The sequence below is a fragment of the Rutilus rutilus genome (genome assembly GCF_951802725.1).
Source record: "Rutilus rutilus genome assembly, chromosome: 19".
NCBI classification, from domain to species: domain Eukaryota; kingdom Metazoa; phylum Chordata; class Actinopteri; order Cypriniformes; family Leuciscidae; genus Rutilus; species Rutilus rutilus.
The window spans coordinates 80092-97247 of record NC_140232.1 but is presented as its reverse complement, the minus strand read 5'-3'; the positions used below and the strand labels follow the sequence as shown (position 1 = coordinate 97247).

The 17156-nt window shown below is 40.2% G+C and overlaps 1 protein-coding gene across 1 annotated transcript in view; it reads right to left on the bottom strand.

Annotated features, from left to right (window-relative positions):
* Positions 1–17156, bottom strand: part of LOC311278632 (uncharacterized protein) — a 46690-nt gene that overhangs the window by 7400 nt on the left and 22134 nt on the right. Inside the window, exons 4-5 of the mRNA XM_084389611.1 lie at positions 15795–15841; positions 10678–10752 (exon numbers count right to left, since the gene is read on the bottom strand). Coding sequence (XP_084245737.1) covers positions 10678–10752; positions 15795–15841 — 122 coding nt within the window. The remainder of the gene's footprint in view (positions 1–10677; positions 10753–15794; positions 15842–17156) is intronic.

The following is a 17156-nucleotide window of genomic DNA, read 5'->3' as shown; positions in this document are numbered from 1 at the left end:
CTGCAAGAAGGGTTGGAGCGAAGGCTGTCTCCCTCCACCCTGAAAGTGTATGTTGCCGCTATTGCCGCACATCACGATGCAGTTGAAGGTAAGTCTCTGGGGAAGCACGACCTGATCATCAGGTTCCTGAGAGGAGCGAGGAGACTAAATCCTCCTCGCTCTCCTCTCGTTCCCTCTTGGGACCTCTCAGTGGTTCTAACTGCCCTGCAGAGTGCTCCCTTTGAGCCTCTGCAATCAGTGGCGCTTAAGTTCCTGTCTATGAAGACAGCGCTCCTGGTTGCATTGGCCTCCATCAAGAGGGTAGGGGACCTGCAGGCATTCTCGGTTGACGAAGCGTGCCTGGAATTCGGGCCGGCTATCTCTCACGTGATCCTGAGACCCCGGCCTGGATATGTGCCCAAGGTTCCCACCACACCCTTTCGAGACCAGGTGGTGAACCTGCAAGCGCTGCCCTTGGAGGAGGCAGACCCAGCCTTGGCACTGCTCTGTCCAGTACGCGCCCTCCGTGCTTACGTAGACAGAACGCAGTGTTTCAGGACCTCAGACCAGCTCTTTGTCTGTCATGGTGGGAAGCTGAAGGGAAAGGCTCTCTCGAAGCAAAGGTTGTCTCACTGGATAGTGGACGCCATTGCTTTGGCTTACCAGCAGCAAGGTCGACCGTGCCCCCTTGGTGTGACGGCCCACTCCACCCGGAGTGTGGCATCCTCTTGGGTTCTAGCGCATGGCGCCTCGCTAACAGACATCTGCAGAGCTGCAGGCTGGGCGACACCTAATACTTTCGCGAGATTCTACAATCTCCGAGTTGAGCCAGTTTCTTCTCATGTACTCGCTTCAACTAGCCGGTGCTAGATTCTGCTCAGGTGTCTTCGCTTGCTCGCCATTCCTCTCCACGGACGGGATACGTGCGATATTTCCTCAGGTGAGCCTCATAAGCCCTGAGTCTCCTCCAGCACTGTTGACGTCAACGCCAGAGTTATGCCACCGGCAGCTTTCGCGCTTGGCTAGGTGCCTCCATGTGCATGGTTCCCCCTCCGGGCGACCCCCACATGTGTATTCCACTGTAAGCCTCTTTGAGCATGTGTCTTTCCCTTGGCAAGCCACCTTGCCACCCCTGGGGTTGAAATATTCCACCTGCGGCTGGACACCCCAGTGACTCCGTATGCAGCCCTTCGGGGTCATATGTGTTTTCCAAGTCCCCCCCTTCGGGTTGGGCATGATTGCATATTTCCACTGAGATATGCTTCCCAGTGTACCTTGGTATTCCTGTGTTAAGTAGGAGTCCTTCGTCCGTGCCAGTCTCACGACAGGGAGCTCAGACTTACGCAGGGCACTGGAAGACAGTCGAGAGGTGGCGTGATTATACGGGAACCCCATTCGTCGTCATCCGACGTAACTCGGAGTGACAACGAAAGGGAACGTCTCGGTTACGTATGTAACCCTCGTTCCCTGAGTAGGGAACGGAGACGTTACGTCTCCCTGCCACTTCCGCTGTACCGCTGGAACGCCTGAGTTCAGTCTCGGCTCCTCAGCGAAGACATATCTGCATGTTGCTCGCGACTTCCTTTATACCCCCAGGGTGGGGCGGAGTTACGCTATGCAAATTCCGCAGACCCATGGCATTTCCTTGCCATTGGCTCGTGTTTTAATACTCGAAGATGATAGGATTTCTAAGCGAAACCCCATTCGTCGTCATCCGACGTAACGTCTCCGTTCCCTACTCAGGGAACGAGGGTTACATACGTAACCGAGACGATCATTGATCATTATTCGTACAAAAATATTTTCTCAGAACATGAGTTCTGCTATTTAGAACACAATTTAAAGCGGAATTATCGCGTCAAGCAATCATTGCTGTAGTTAAAACATCAAACCACAGCATTCCATAGGAAAAGTGTTCAAAAGCGGTGCACCCGCTGCAAATATTTCTATTTAAATTAATATAAAAATATTGTAACTTCTGAATAATGATTTCATGAAATTTCAGTGCTTAACTTTATTAATGAGAGTGGCATATTTAATCTAAAGGTGTGTATCAGGTGTAAAATAGAGTTTAACACTGTAAAATGCTCTGGCCCTCCTCCTGTTCGCTGGAGTGATGAGACACAGACTGTCCTCAACGGCGTAGGTGTAGGTGTAGGTGTGTGTGTGTGTGTGTGTGTGAGTGAGAGAGAGAGTGTGTGTGTGTGTGTGTGTGTGTGTGTGCAAGAGAGAGAGTGAGTGTGTGTGTGTGTGTGTGTGTGTGTGTGTGTGAGTGTGTGAGAGAGAGTGTGTGTGTGTGTGTGAGAACTTTTATTAGTTTCAGTTTAGAGAAAGACCTGTCGCCACTTGCCACTGTGACAGGGACTCTTCAGTGTAGTAGCACGTCTGTGACTCTTGGTAGAATAGATGTATGTATACCCTAACCCTAACCCTAGCTCTGCCAGATCTTTACATATTTCTGACCACAGGGAACTTCGAAACGAAAGCAGCTGTGATGGGAGTGAAATGTCATCGCTGTAAGTCACTGCAAACGTTTCGGCAAAAGCGCGCAGCTCATCATCAGTTGCATGTACGAGTTCACTTGGACGTAAAACGCAGAATCGTCTCGCTATTGTATCCAAACCTCTGAAACGTTGTTTGAGCTGGGAAACAGTTGTCGATGCAAGCGTGAAAAAAACTCTACTTCGGGGTCTGTGAGACGCTGGTCCTCACTGATTTCATCGAGTGGTGCTTCACAAGCCGTGTTTGAGTGGAATGACAGCTGATGCCCAGGGTGCAGCAAGGCCTTGTGCGTTTGATGTCCTCAAACTGATCTCTCAGCAGTGATACACCTTATCTGAGGGGATTTTCCAATAAGGCTGCTTGAATAGGATCCACATCTGTCTCCTGCAGTACATGTGAAAATGTAAGCTTTAGCGTAAGTTCTGCCGGGAAGACTTAATTGTTGCGTCACTTATTACCTTCTCATCTATCCAATCATGTTTCAATACTAGAAGTATAAAGGACCTGCACTTACACTTGTCTGAGTTCACAGATGCTGAACGCTTCCACTCACCACCATCCACCCCACCACCACCATGATGGTCCCTCTATCTTCTCTATCACCGCAGGATGGTCCCTTCCCCTCCAACCTCCCCACCACCACCAGGATGGTCCCTTCCAATACCTCACGGGGGGTCGGCTGCGCCGCTGCCTTCATCTTCAGGCAGGAAATGCTGAATCCGTACCCTCGGATCGCGAGTTACGGACGGGGCCTACGCCAAATACTTATTGCACGTTGTGCTTGCTGGATCACTAATAAATGCATGCTTGTTACTATATCTATTCTCCCGAGTCTTTCTGGTAGAACTACACTGATGCTGAATTACAAGCATCATAGCGAATTCAAATGTTTCGATTGATTTGATAAGTCCAGTCGCCTCTCTATGTTCTTCTGACTTTTTTTGACTGTAGAGCAATTTTGGACAGTGCCTTTAGGATGTCAGCATAACGCAAATGTAGTGCGTGGAGAGCATCGTGTTTCGACGCCCATTGCGTGGGACAAAGTCTTTTCAGTGTTGGCTTCAAAAGCTGATTTTCCAACATTTCCCACCTTTTGATTCTTTGGCTGAAGAAAACATAAAGTCTCTGGACCACATCACAGAACTCCTTGATTGCTGTGATATGCTGACAAGCATCATTTAACACCAAATTCAAATTATGTTCAGCATGTATGTATACAGCACTGGGCTCCATGTCTAGGATTCATCTCTGCATCCCAGAATAAATACCATTCATGATATTCGTCCCGTCATATCCTTGGCCTCTGCATTTTTAAGCGACAGACCCTTACTTTGGATGAGATCAAGCATTTTTTGTTGGAGACCCTCTGCAGTTTGATCGGTGATATTCTGGAATCCGAGGAATCTCTCAGTGACATCAATGCCGAGTGCATTATCATTTCCATCTTTTCGAACGGTAACGTTTCTGAAAACTTGACTGAGTTGATCAACTTTGCTGATATCCATTACGATTGAATAAAATGCTGCGTCCTTTATCTCAGACACAATTTGGCCATGCACCTTCTGAGATAAAAATGTAATCAATTCATTCTGAATTGCTGGGCTTAAATAATTTACTTGGCTTTTTTTATCCAGCAACTCTCACAACATTGGGCTAACAACTCAATTACTGACTAAAAGTTCCCATTGTTAGGGTCATTCAAATTTTCATTATGCGCCCTGAATGACAGATTACATTAGGCTAATCTCAGAGTGACATCAGTGAGTCCAAAAATGAGCCTGTCTCAAGTTGTGCATCAGTTGTAAGGTCGTTTTTCCACATATCATATGTGACGCAGGCTGCTATATGAGCATGTGAAGATTTGTGTTTCTTTATTTTGCCCTGCCAGTCATTAAGCAGAAATACAGATGAAATCCTCTGTAGTTTTGCACTGAAATTCTCTCTTCGTTGTTGGTTTATTCGTTTTTGGGTTCCACTGAGATATTTTCTTGAACTCATTTTTGCACTCATACACTCATAAGCATCCCTCTCAAAGCAATTTAGGAAATTCTCAATTTTGATTGGATAAAAACAATGACAGCAAAGGAAATTGTGATCGGCAAACACGGGTAGACGGCAATTAGTACCAAAATAAAAGTCCTATTTAGTCACGTCATTAAAAAGCTTTAGTTATTTATTTTCCGTCACCACTGGGTTTCAGACTCAGTTCCGTTTTTAGCGAGTTTAGCATCAACCCTAATCAAACACACCTGATCCAGCATATCGAGGTCTTCAGGATTACCAGAAACTTCCAGGCAGGAACCGGAGTTTGACACATGTGGCTTAGAAGAACTCGATGTTGTGACAGAAACGTTTGACTCTCTCTTTTCCAGCACTTTAGACACAGTTGTTCCTTTGCACTTAAAGAAGATTAAAGAAAATAGTCCAACGCCGTGGTACAACGAGCACACTCGGGCCCTTAAGAGAGCAGCCAGAAAAATGGAGCGCAACTGGAAGAAAACAAAACTAGAGGTTTTTCACTCTTTCGTGGAAAGAGAGAACGAATAAGTACAGAGAGGCCTTAAAAATGGCTAGATCTGCTTATTTTTCGACTCTCTTTGAAGAAAACAAACACAACCCTAGGTATTAATTTGATTCAGTGGCTAAATTAGGAAGAAATAAAGCTTCATCTTCTGAAGTTTACAAGCAGCACAGCAGTAATGACTTTATGAACTTCTTGACTTGCAAGTTTGTTAATATTAGGGAGAAAATTATAACTATGCAACCGTCTACTACAGTATCGCATCAGGGAGAGCATTGTAGTCTCCCTGAGGAAAAATTCCATTCATTCATTGCTATAGAAGAGGAAGAATTTACTAAACTCGTTAAATCATCTAAACTGACAACATGTATGTTAGACCCTATACCGACTAAGCTACTGAAAGAGATGCTTCCAGAGGTCATAGATCCTCTTCTTAATATCATTAATTTGTCTTTGTCTCTAGGATACGTACTGAAAACTTTTAAGCTGGCTATGATTAAACCGCTTGTTAAAAAAAGGCAACTTGATCCTACAGAATTAGTCAATTACAGGCTGATCTCGAATCTACCTTTTCTGTCAAAGACACTAGAAAAAGCAGTATCCTCACAACTATGTTCCTTTCTAGAAAGAAATTATATCTGCGAGGATTTCCAGTCAGGATTTAGACCATACCATAGTACTGAGACTGCTCTCATTAGTCACAAATGATTTGCTCCTATCATCCGATCGTGGTTGTGTCTCTCTATTAGTGTTACTCGATCTTAGTGCTGCGTTTGACACCATCGACCACAACATTCTTTTAAATAGACTCAAAAATGATGTTGGCATTAGTGGAATTGCACTAGCATGGTTTAAATCATACTTATCTGACCGTTATCAGTTTGTAGCAGTAAATGAAGAGATGTCTCATCGATCACAAGTTCAGCATGGCGTACCACAGGGCTCAGTACTAGGACCGCTGCTGTTCACTCTGTACATGCTACCATTAGGAGATATCATTAGGAAACATGGCATTAGCTTTCACTGTTATGCTGATGATACTCAACTCTATATTTCTTCACGCCCTGACGAAACTTACCAATTCACAAAATTAACAGAATGCATAGCTGATATAAAAAATTGGATGACTAGAAATTTCCTACTACTTAATTCTGAAGAAATAGAGTTTCTAATTATTGGACAAAAAAACTCTGCACGTAATAACCTAGAATACTGTCTAACACTTGATGGCTGCTCTGTCAAGTCTTCGTCGTCGGTTAGGAACCTGGGTGTGTGTGTGTGTGTGTGTGCTCTTTGATACCAATCTTTCATTTGAAAGTCACGTGTCTAGTATCTGTAAAACCGCATTCTTCCATCTTAAATATATCTAAATTACGCCATATGCTCTCATTGACAAATGCGGAACAATTAGTTCATGTGTTCATGACCTCAAGGCTAGATTACTGTAATGCTCTACTGGGTGGTTGCCCTGCATGCTTAATAAACAAACTACAGCTGGTCCAAAACACAGCAGCTCGAGTTCTTACCAGAACCAGGAAGTATGACCATATTAGCCCGGTTCTGTCAACACTGCACTGGCTCCCTATTAAACATCGTATACATTTAAAATATTGCTGATTACTTACAAAGCACTAAATGGTTTAGCTCCGCAGTGCTTGAGCGAGCTCTTAACGCATTATACTCCTTCACGTCTATTGCGATCTCAAAATTCCGGCCAGTTGATAATACCTAGAATATCAACATCGACTGCTGGAGGTAGATCCTTTTCCTATTTAGCACCAAAACTCTGGAACAGTCTTCCTAACATTGTCCGGGAAGCAGACACACTCTGTCAGTTCAAAGCTAGACTAAAAACACATCTCTTTAACCTAGCATTCACATAACACATTATCAATTTCTCTTATTCAAATCAGTTAAATGATTGTTAGGTTGCATAAACTAGATCAGCCGGAACCAGGAACACTTCCTATAACACCCGATGTACTCGTTACATCATAAGAAGAATGGCATCTATGCTAATGTTAGTCTTTCTGCTTATTCTGAGGTTTACTGTAGTCAGCCGGATCCAGGCCGTATCCAGATCCAGAGCCGGATTATCCATAAGGGCACTTGGGCCAGTGCCCAGGGGCACCAACCATTCACAACCACTAGGGGGGCACCACATGACACAAGCTTTAAAAATATTTTTCGTAAATTGTTATATTATTAACTTGAAATTCTTGAAAGACCATACATAACTCGTTTATGAACACTAATTTAACAATAATAATAATAATAAATAATAAATAAATAAAGATTACATGACCACTATCACTTATCCAATAAGTGATATTTGGATATATCACTTATTGGATATATAAGTGCTCCCTCCCCAATCTGTCAGAGTTGAGTTGGTCCGCAAAAAGTACGCGCAAATGTGTCTTTTTTTTTTAACGGCTACAGAAAATGAATCTAAATCCAAAATGGACAGACGTCAATTGAGTGGTTTTGCAGTTGTTATATATGTGTTAAAGATTTTATTTGGGATGTGTTCATTGTTATTATATTGGCTGGGTTTATAAAAGTTTCTAAAATTGAAATGATCATTTGGAAACAAATCTTGTCTATTTCTAAATGTAATCGCGTGCATCGCTGATGATTATACTGTCCGTGTGTTGAAAAAAACTTCGATTAAACACACTCGCAACCAAAGCGGAGACGTTACAGCGTTGCCAGTGCACTGAGCGGAGGTATAGTGCCCAGGGGCACCACACTGTCTTAATACGGCCCTGTCCAGATCAGATGGTGGACCTGCGCCTGGACACGACCACAACACATGATGTAGTCAGCCGGATCCGGTGATGAAGTGACCGATATAAAGGAATGTATGGGTTATGCACATTACCTCAGTTTTCTAAATGAAGGAAAAAGGGCACTCTCTAGGTTTGCTACAGATTTCTCTGAGTATTAGCTCCTTCAGCGGAAAATATTAACAAAATGATAAACGGCCCCAGTTAAAAGTGTACCTGGAATGGTGAGGCCATGCAGTAAATTGGCATTATTCTATTAATGCTTCAGAGGTCGTCACTCCTGGGTTCCTAAAGCGTCAGCTATGTTCCCTACATTCAGGGAAGACATTTTGCTCAGGCAAACAATATTTTCCTAAAAATATTAAAATGTACTTTCAATTTTTTATCAAATTATTTATATGTTGTTTTACAGGGTTTTACCTCAGAGAACGTTTGATCAGGGTTACATAAAAGCCTTACATACAAGGTTACATAAAACAACCAATGCCAATAAATGTGAATTTCTATATTGCTAAGAGAAAAATGATTACATAATATGCATTTCACCCTTGCTAAAACCGTTATTATTTGTGTGTGGAGAAGCAGGCAGTCTTATAGAAACTCTAGGTATGTATGTGTGTTTGAGCTGCTAGCTTTTATCGGATCACTTCAAAATAGCACCTACTGCCTCATCCGTGGTAACCATAGCGATAGCGTGTCTCTGTGTGTGCGCTGCGGGGTTAGATTACCATTCCTGTATCTGAGTCATCGCATCATGAGCTCTGCTGTGCAGTTTCTTGAAAATAGAATGAGTGACTATGATTACAATGAAAACACACCCTATAATAGAGCTAGATTTAACTTGTGTAACTCACTGAAGACACAAACTTACCAACAGGTCTCAAAATAAAACTATATTCAGAAAAGCACTACTCTTGCTATTTCTGCTGCATGTTTTGCTGTGAAAACGATGTGAATATTCTGTATGCATGTAATATGCAGATGATTTTCTACAATAGCTAGAATGCATGACGGATGTGTACAGGGCAGCTCTGTGGCACGACGAGCCTCTCTAGTACATACAATCCTGTAGATGAGTGGAGGAAAGCGGAGTTCAATCCATGCTCACAAATCCACTTCTGTTTCTCGCTCACACCCGGCCTCACTCCCCAGGCACCCGGTGAACCTTCACTACATTGGGCCAACATTCATTTTACATTCCAGTCTATGGTGCATCTCCTCCATGACAGAATGCTTTTGTTGCCATTGTTTTGCTCATTTTCTGCAGATTATTGAACTAGTTGTCGTTGTCACGGAATGGACATACAGACTATAGAAAGATATGTTGGTGTTTATTCTCATTATGGGCTGTGTATAAGAACGATAGTCTGACATAAGCGCTTTAATCCTTGACTTGTACATATTCCTCACTCATTTATGCTGTGGTTCACATTGAACACAGCAGACAACACGATGATACAATACATTTAATGCAGAAAGCATCACAAAAATTACACACTGCTTGAAACAAGGTCTGTTAGCCCTTACAGAACGAAAATATATTTCCCATATATGAATGATCAATATATTAAATGATTTAACAGTATATTTTCAAATATACATAATAATATATTGGGTTAATATATTACAAAGTATAAAATAATACATAAGGAATTGCTGCTTTTCATATATTGAAAAATATGTGACAATATATTTACTAATATATCATAATGTATGTAATTTTATATTCATTAATACACTTCATAATATATAGATGTGTATGTCATCCGATATGGCACTGCATGTGTAATATATTGCAGATATATTTTCTTATGCATCATAAACACACATAGAGAAGTATAAATGTAATATATTTCTTATATTTTTAAATTATTTACATTATAAACATTTCAGATCTTCAAGCTAATTAACAAAAGCACAAGCACACCTGCATGTACTACATAATTTAACCAAGAGACTATCCCTGTACTGAGGAGAGCACAGTTATTACTTTTAAAATATAGTAATTATAGTCTTAATAATATTTGGCCAATCGTCAACCGAAGCACAGGCTCGACTCTTCACAATGGTAACCCAAAAACTCAGACATACCAGAAAAACTTTTAAATTCCAAAATAATAGAGCATTAAACACTAACAGATCTCCCCCTATATTAATATTGAGCAAAACACATCAAATAACATTTCATCTCATCATTTTCTCTCCTTTAACAGTCAGAAGCAAAGCATGCTGGGAATTAGAAATCTGTAGGAACTCATTCCGTGAATGTGTGTGTGTGTGTATATATATGTGTGTGTGAACACACATTCACATTTAAATGGGAACATGTATGTGCAATATATGTACACAATAAAGGATACAACTTTGTGAATATAACATGTAATGCTATTTTTGTATTAATATAGCCATACATGATTAATGCATATATTGCAGTATATTGAAAAATATAAGCACTAGTTTCCCATATATGGAAATGTATTATGTAATATATTGCATTATATTTTGTAAACACAGTGGACAGGAGTGTGTCTCTCCAACTGTGTGATGTAACAGACGACTTGTTTCCCCTGTGGTTCTGTTCACACAGCCGGGGTTTGCTGAAAATGCAGTTGTCTCTTTTGTAAATAATAACCAAACTGTGTGTGAAAGTAACCATATTAAGTAACCATTATACTGTACAAACTGTGTAGTCTATCCCTAGACCCTACCCATCACAGAAACCCCTCTGCATTTTTACATTACATTCTCATGGGGACCAACTTTTTTTGTGGTCGTTTTTTTAGGACATTTGGTACCTACAGTACAACACTGGGAATACCCTGAGTACACACACACACACACACACACACACACACACACACACACACACAACACAAATCAGTTTACCTCCTCTATCTGCTCTTGTTTCTTCTGAATGGCTCGGTTTCGTGCTGCACTTCTCTTGCTGGCCTTCTGTGACACCTGTAGAGGTCACCATTAGAGACATCATCAATCTTTAAATCCAAAAGCATAGATTTTAGTATTATATATGTTACAGTTTGTAGCAGCGATCAAAAAATATTTTTATACCAATGCTTTTACAATTGTAATACATTTTAATGTCATATGTTTACATACTCATGACAGAAGCTATAATTCTGCACACACAGGAACAGTAAGTGATTGTATCACAAATCTTCACGTTAATATACTCTTTCAGTGGAATGAGGGTAAACAAATTTGTCTTGCTGTCCATGACGGAGGGCTGAAGCATGAGACTCGACTCAAGCTCTAATATTTCCCTGAAAGTTAAACTTTGATGTTGGCTATTGTCACAGGCTGGTCGCAGCAGAGATGATACTGGATCTTAGTGCAGCAGTCTTTACTGAAAACAAAATCAAACTAACAGAAATACTCAGGCTTCTCAGAAATACCGAAAACAAGAACAGAACCAGTAAATAGCGACTATGACAGACAACTAGACAGGACTAAACACAGGGCTAAAATACTCTGAAGAAACTAACTAGACACACCTGAACTAAGGACTCTAATCAAATCTGTCAGCAAGGACACCAACAGGCAGGGGCGGACGAAGACTGAACCAATTAACAGATTAGAAGATTAACTCGGAAAGGTAACACTTTATAATAACTGCACACTATTAATCATTAATTAAGCATTAGTAAACAGTTAATTAATCATTTATAAAGCATTAATAAACATTAATAAGCAGTATATAAATACAGCTATAAATGCTTTATTCTTGATTTAAAAGCGTATCTATAATGTGTTTAATAATTGTATTGTCATACTTTATTAATGATCAATTTATCATTTCTAAATGAAGTATAGCATTATTTACAAAGCAGTTATTTAGGAGTTGCCAGCTGATTCATAAGATCCCTTAGAAATTGTAAGTAAATGTAGTAAATTCAGGTAGTTATAAAGCATTTAGTAGTGGTCAGTTAACTATTTTTGTGAGCTCATCTAAAGTAAGGACTATTTATGCCTTGTAAAGCATGTATAAAGGATATTTAAAGACTCAGTTATCTTCTAAACAGAAAAAGGAAACAAACACAACACAGTGATACAGAACATATAAATATTAACAGCCTTTAAATCTCCCTTGTAAATGCTTTACAAGGCATAACTAGTCCTCACTTTAGATTAGCTCACAAAAATAGTTAACTAACAACTACTAAATGCTTTATAACTACCTGAATTAACCCTGAATTACAGTAGAAATACATGTTACTAAAGCATTTATTAACACACTAAGTAACTATTACTATATGTCTGAATAATAAGATATATGAATGTACATTTAAATAGTTTATTAATCATTTACTTACAATTTCTAAGTGATCTTATGAACCACTGACAACTCTTAAATAACTGGTGTGTAAATAATGCAATACTTCATTTAGAAATGATAAATTGATCATTAATAAAGTATGAAAATACAATTATTAAACACATTATAGATATGCTTTTAAATCAAGTATAAAGCATTTATAGCTGTATTTATAAATTGCTTATTAATGTCTATTAATGCTTTATAAATGATGAATTAACTGTTTTCTAATGCTTAACTAATGATTAATAGTGTGTAGTTATTATAAAGTGTTACCCAATTATCTAATCTTTTTAGAAAGAAATGATATCTGGAGGATTTCCAGTCAGGATTTAGAGACTGCTCTCATTAGAGTCACAAATGATTTGCTCTTATTATCCGATCGTGGTTGTATCTCTCTATTAGTGTTACTCGATCTTAGTGCTGCATTTGACACCATTGACCACAACATTCTTTTAAATAGACTCGAAAATTATGTTGGCATTAGTGGAATTGCACTAGCATGGTTTAAATCATACTTATTCTCGAGCCACTAGGCACTGTTGTTGTGCGGATGAGCGGCCGGAGCGCGTTTAGGGTTTTCTTTGAGAACGGTGTCGTGTTAGCGGACCCTAACTAATGATCTTCTTATTATAAAGTGTTACCCAATTATCTAATCTTTTTAGAAAGAAATGATATCTGGAGGATTTCCAGTCAGGATTCCTAGTATGTTTCAGTGCATTGTTTACATGTTGATAGTTTGGCGATTAGAGATAGAAAAGTCGTGGCCCATTTCACCGTTCCGTCAGTGTAAGTCTAGGAGATTTTCTTTTTTTGTTTTAATTGTCTGGTTGATGAAAGTCATAAGTCAGATCAGTTTGAAAAGATATAGCGCACTAAGTCATAGCAGTCTGAAGGTTAGCCCTTCCATCGCCATAACTTGTGAGTGGGATGGGAGTAAGTTAGGCGTGATCTGCTGTGACATCACAATTGTGTTGCATTGTGGTATATGGAGCAGCTTGAAGTGTACATATGGATCAACTCACTCCCTCTGTCAAAACTGAGGGGTGGAGGGTCTGTCCATATAAACTTCCCTCTGTCTGGAAGGAAGCGCAGGATCCAGGAGAATATAATACAAATTGCCTGTAATCCAAAAAGCCACAGGGACACTCAGGAAGCAGTTTTGACAGCCATGTATCTTAGATGACACCGAACGAAGACCTTCTTCTTCTTCCTTGGTGTTTTAAGGCAGTTGGCATCCAAAACGTTGCACTACTGCCATCTGCTGTCTCTTAGCTTGTCACTTCATACTTATATTCGTCTTTCTAGTCCAGTCCTCCTTAAAAAACAAAACAAATATTGCCTCCCTTGTTCACTATTTCCGCATTCTAATATACTTTTTACATTATACTGTCCTATACCAATTTCTTGTAAATGATGTTTCAACTCTTCTTTCTTGTGTAAATTTCCTGCATGACATAAAACTGTGACTGACTGTTTCCTCCTCTTGACATTCATCGCATTGCCCTGTGGGATGTTTTCCTAACATACAAAGAGTTACATTTAGCTTACAATGTCCAATCCTGAGACTATTCATTACAACCTGTTCTTTCCTTCTATTGTCATCTCTCTTTTAATGCCTACTTTATTCTGAATCATGTATAGATGTCTTCCTTTACTTTCATGATCCCATTGTTGTTGCCATATTTCCAGTACCTTTTTCCACACTAGACTCTTCCCTTCTGATTTTGCCAATTTAATCTCAATGTCAACATGCTCTTTCTTTGTTGCCTTTTTTGCCAGTTTATCAACTTTCTCATTTCCCTGTGTGCCCACATGCGCTGATATCCACATATATGTAATACTTTTCCCTTGTCTGCATGCCCTTGAATATATAAACAAGATTTCATTTAATATTTCTTGATGATTACTAGCTTTTCCAGACTTAATACTCATAAGAGCTGATACAGGGTCACTACATACTAGAATGGTGTTATCCCTGGACTGTCCAATCTATTCTAATGCAATAGGTATCGCACATAATTCAACTGCATAAACATTTAGGCTGTCAGATGCCGAACAAAGACCTGAATGAAGACAGGACTTTAATACACAGAGGAACAAATGAGCTAATTAATTGGACAACCTGTGAATGGGACAATTAATCAAACACACTAGGAAACTAGGTCAAATGAAAGGGCACACAGGCAAACAGGCAAACAGGAACGGAACCAAAACACAATGAAACAGCCTAAACAGAGCCCACATCTTACACCCACTTGATGAAGCGGATCACACTTTAAAACTGGCGGGGATTCACTGATGGGAAGTTCTCGAGTGTGTGTCTAAAGCAAAGAGGAATTCACTCGAGGTCATCCTCAGCCAATTACTGATCTCAGCTTCCTGCACATCTGCATCTCGCTTACGCTCATATAAACTCCCAGTTCACTACGGGCTATTTACATCTCTGTGATCCATCCCTTGCTTTGTTACCTGGTTTTGCACTTTGCCTTTGTTTGCTTGGTTTTAAGTTATAGCATGAAGTTGACTTCCTCTTATAGACCTCTGCCTGTATTACGATGCTGTTTTTTCTTTTGCCCAATAAATTCAGCACTGCAAATGAGTCCTCAGCCTCTTCCATGTTACAGTGTGGAGCGTGCAAAGCACATAGACTTTACATAGACTTTACATAGACAAGCATAGACATGAAAAACACTGAAGGTCTTAGTGCTACTGACTAAGTGTCAACACTCTTGGCATCATGCTAAATCAATCAAATTCAACATACATGTAGGCTACAATAGTGATCGCGGTTATATCTGCGGATTGGGCGGGTCAAGTAATAAAAATAACATTCTGATTAATTTTGGGTGGGTCGCGGGTGAATATGAAAAATCAATATTAACGAAAATATTAACTACATTCTCTAAAATATGAGCATGTCTAAAATTTATATATTTTTTCCCACCAGGCAGACAGGCACTAATTTACACTCTCTTTAAGATATACGCTGCGCGGGATCCACTTTTTTAAGCAGAAATGGAGCAGGTCCGAGAGTGAAGTAAAAAAGAAGAATTAAAAACAAAACAAACGGAAGGAAAGAAAGAAAAGCACTGTGTGGGAACGTTTTAGCGAAGTGGTTAATGAGGATGAATCAAGTGCTGGGTATGTAATATGCAACGGCTGTGAAGTGTGTGTGTGTGTGTGTGCGTGTGTTCGCCTGTTCGGGAAGTCGCAGTGACAGAAACAGTGACATTCCAGTTTAAGTTTCAAGGGAGTAAAGCCTGTTTATGCCATTAAGAAAATGAAATTCTGTCAAATAAATTTTGTTTTAAAGAAATGTTCATTTAAAAGCAGCGCTCATTCATCAGTGTATTATGTTACCATTAGAGATGCGCACATCAACCGTCGCCGAGTCCGCTGTTGAAGATGATCATCCATTTAGCATCACACGTAACAACACATAAGAATAATTGTAATTTGACCACGGGTGCGGATACTTAAATCAGAGACAATTATTGGTGCGGGTGGATGATTTGTTTTTGGCTGCGATTTGGGTGACGTTGGAGATCTAATGTACAGTAGCCTACATCACATAATTTGTTGATAGAGTTTAACTTGTATTGAACAAGAAAACGTTTCTTTAAGTGTGATAATAGTGAAATAATGCAAGGAGTTTCTGGTCTCTTACTGTGAATGGCAGTGATGGTCTGTCTCCAGAGGATGGCCAGGGAATGCCTATAAAAAAAGGAAGGGTGAGAAAAACAGGAAAAAGTTAGAAAAAAGAGAGGCTTCTTTAAGAAAATCTGTGTGGTGTCATTTTGAAAAACACTGTATGCCTCACAGCATTTGGGCTTTTGTGTTATTTAATTGTGTGTACGTGGACGCTTAAATGCATATAAACATGTTCAACCACTCTCACTCTCACATACACACAATCTCATTTCAGCTCTCTGTCACACACACACACACACAAGCACATTCTCTCATTATGTCTCACTTTTAAGCAACACAAAAGCAGTGAGTCAGCAGGCACATAACTGTGAGATGGAGGGGGAAGAACATCTTCTCAACATGCCACATTTGATTTTCAGCCAACTCAAAAACAGACATGCATGTCTGCATGCACATGCAAAAAACTTTTACACACACCCACACAAATGTACATGCCAGAGTTGTGCATTATTAATAATCCATGAATTTTAATTGAGGTGATAAAAAGGATGCATTATTGTATTTTCCAGGCCCAGGCTCAGTCGGGGGGCAGTTCTCCTCTGGCCAGTGAACGAACAGTGTATGATTTTGATTCAGGCAGCATTATATGTCAGAAGTCAGATTGGTTTGGAACAATCAGAATATTATCCAGTTCCATCTGGTTGAAGATCGGAGTCACGTGTGTATAGAGATGGGTTTGTTGAGGATCAGTGCCGATACTGTTAGGTCGATGAGGCCTTCACAGGGGAGAGTCTAGTTGACACTATCTCTGCTGACACTTCAGGGATGCGTTGTGGTCGTGTCTAGGCACAGGTCCATCATATGATCTGGGTACGGCCCAGGTCCGGCTGACTACAGTAAAGTCGACGAGTCGAGGTGGAGCTGAGCGCTCCGAGGCTGGAGGCGGAGCCACGGGCTCATATCGCCCAGGAGGGATTGGCTCCTCGCAGGTCCAAGGTGGAACCACACCACTGAGAGGAGGTGACACTGATGGACCAATGGGAGACCAATGGTAGACCAGACAGAGAATGAATGTGAGAGATCAACTTATATAGCAAACACAAACGAGGATAATTAATAGAACACAGCTGAAACCAGCGATGGGCGCTGGAGATGCAGAGTACAATGAATTAATGCTTATAAGAAGAGGATCTATGACCTTTCAAATAAATGTAATCGTACCGCTCTGCTTTATCTATGTGTCTGATTTAAAGTGGACAGAATGTTAGATCCAATAAGCTGTAATTGATGAAAAATAACCATCATTTTTATTCTTCTGCAAACATAATGAAAGCCCTTCAATATCATTTTCCCCTATGTATTTCCGCAAACATTGAAC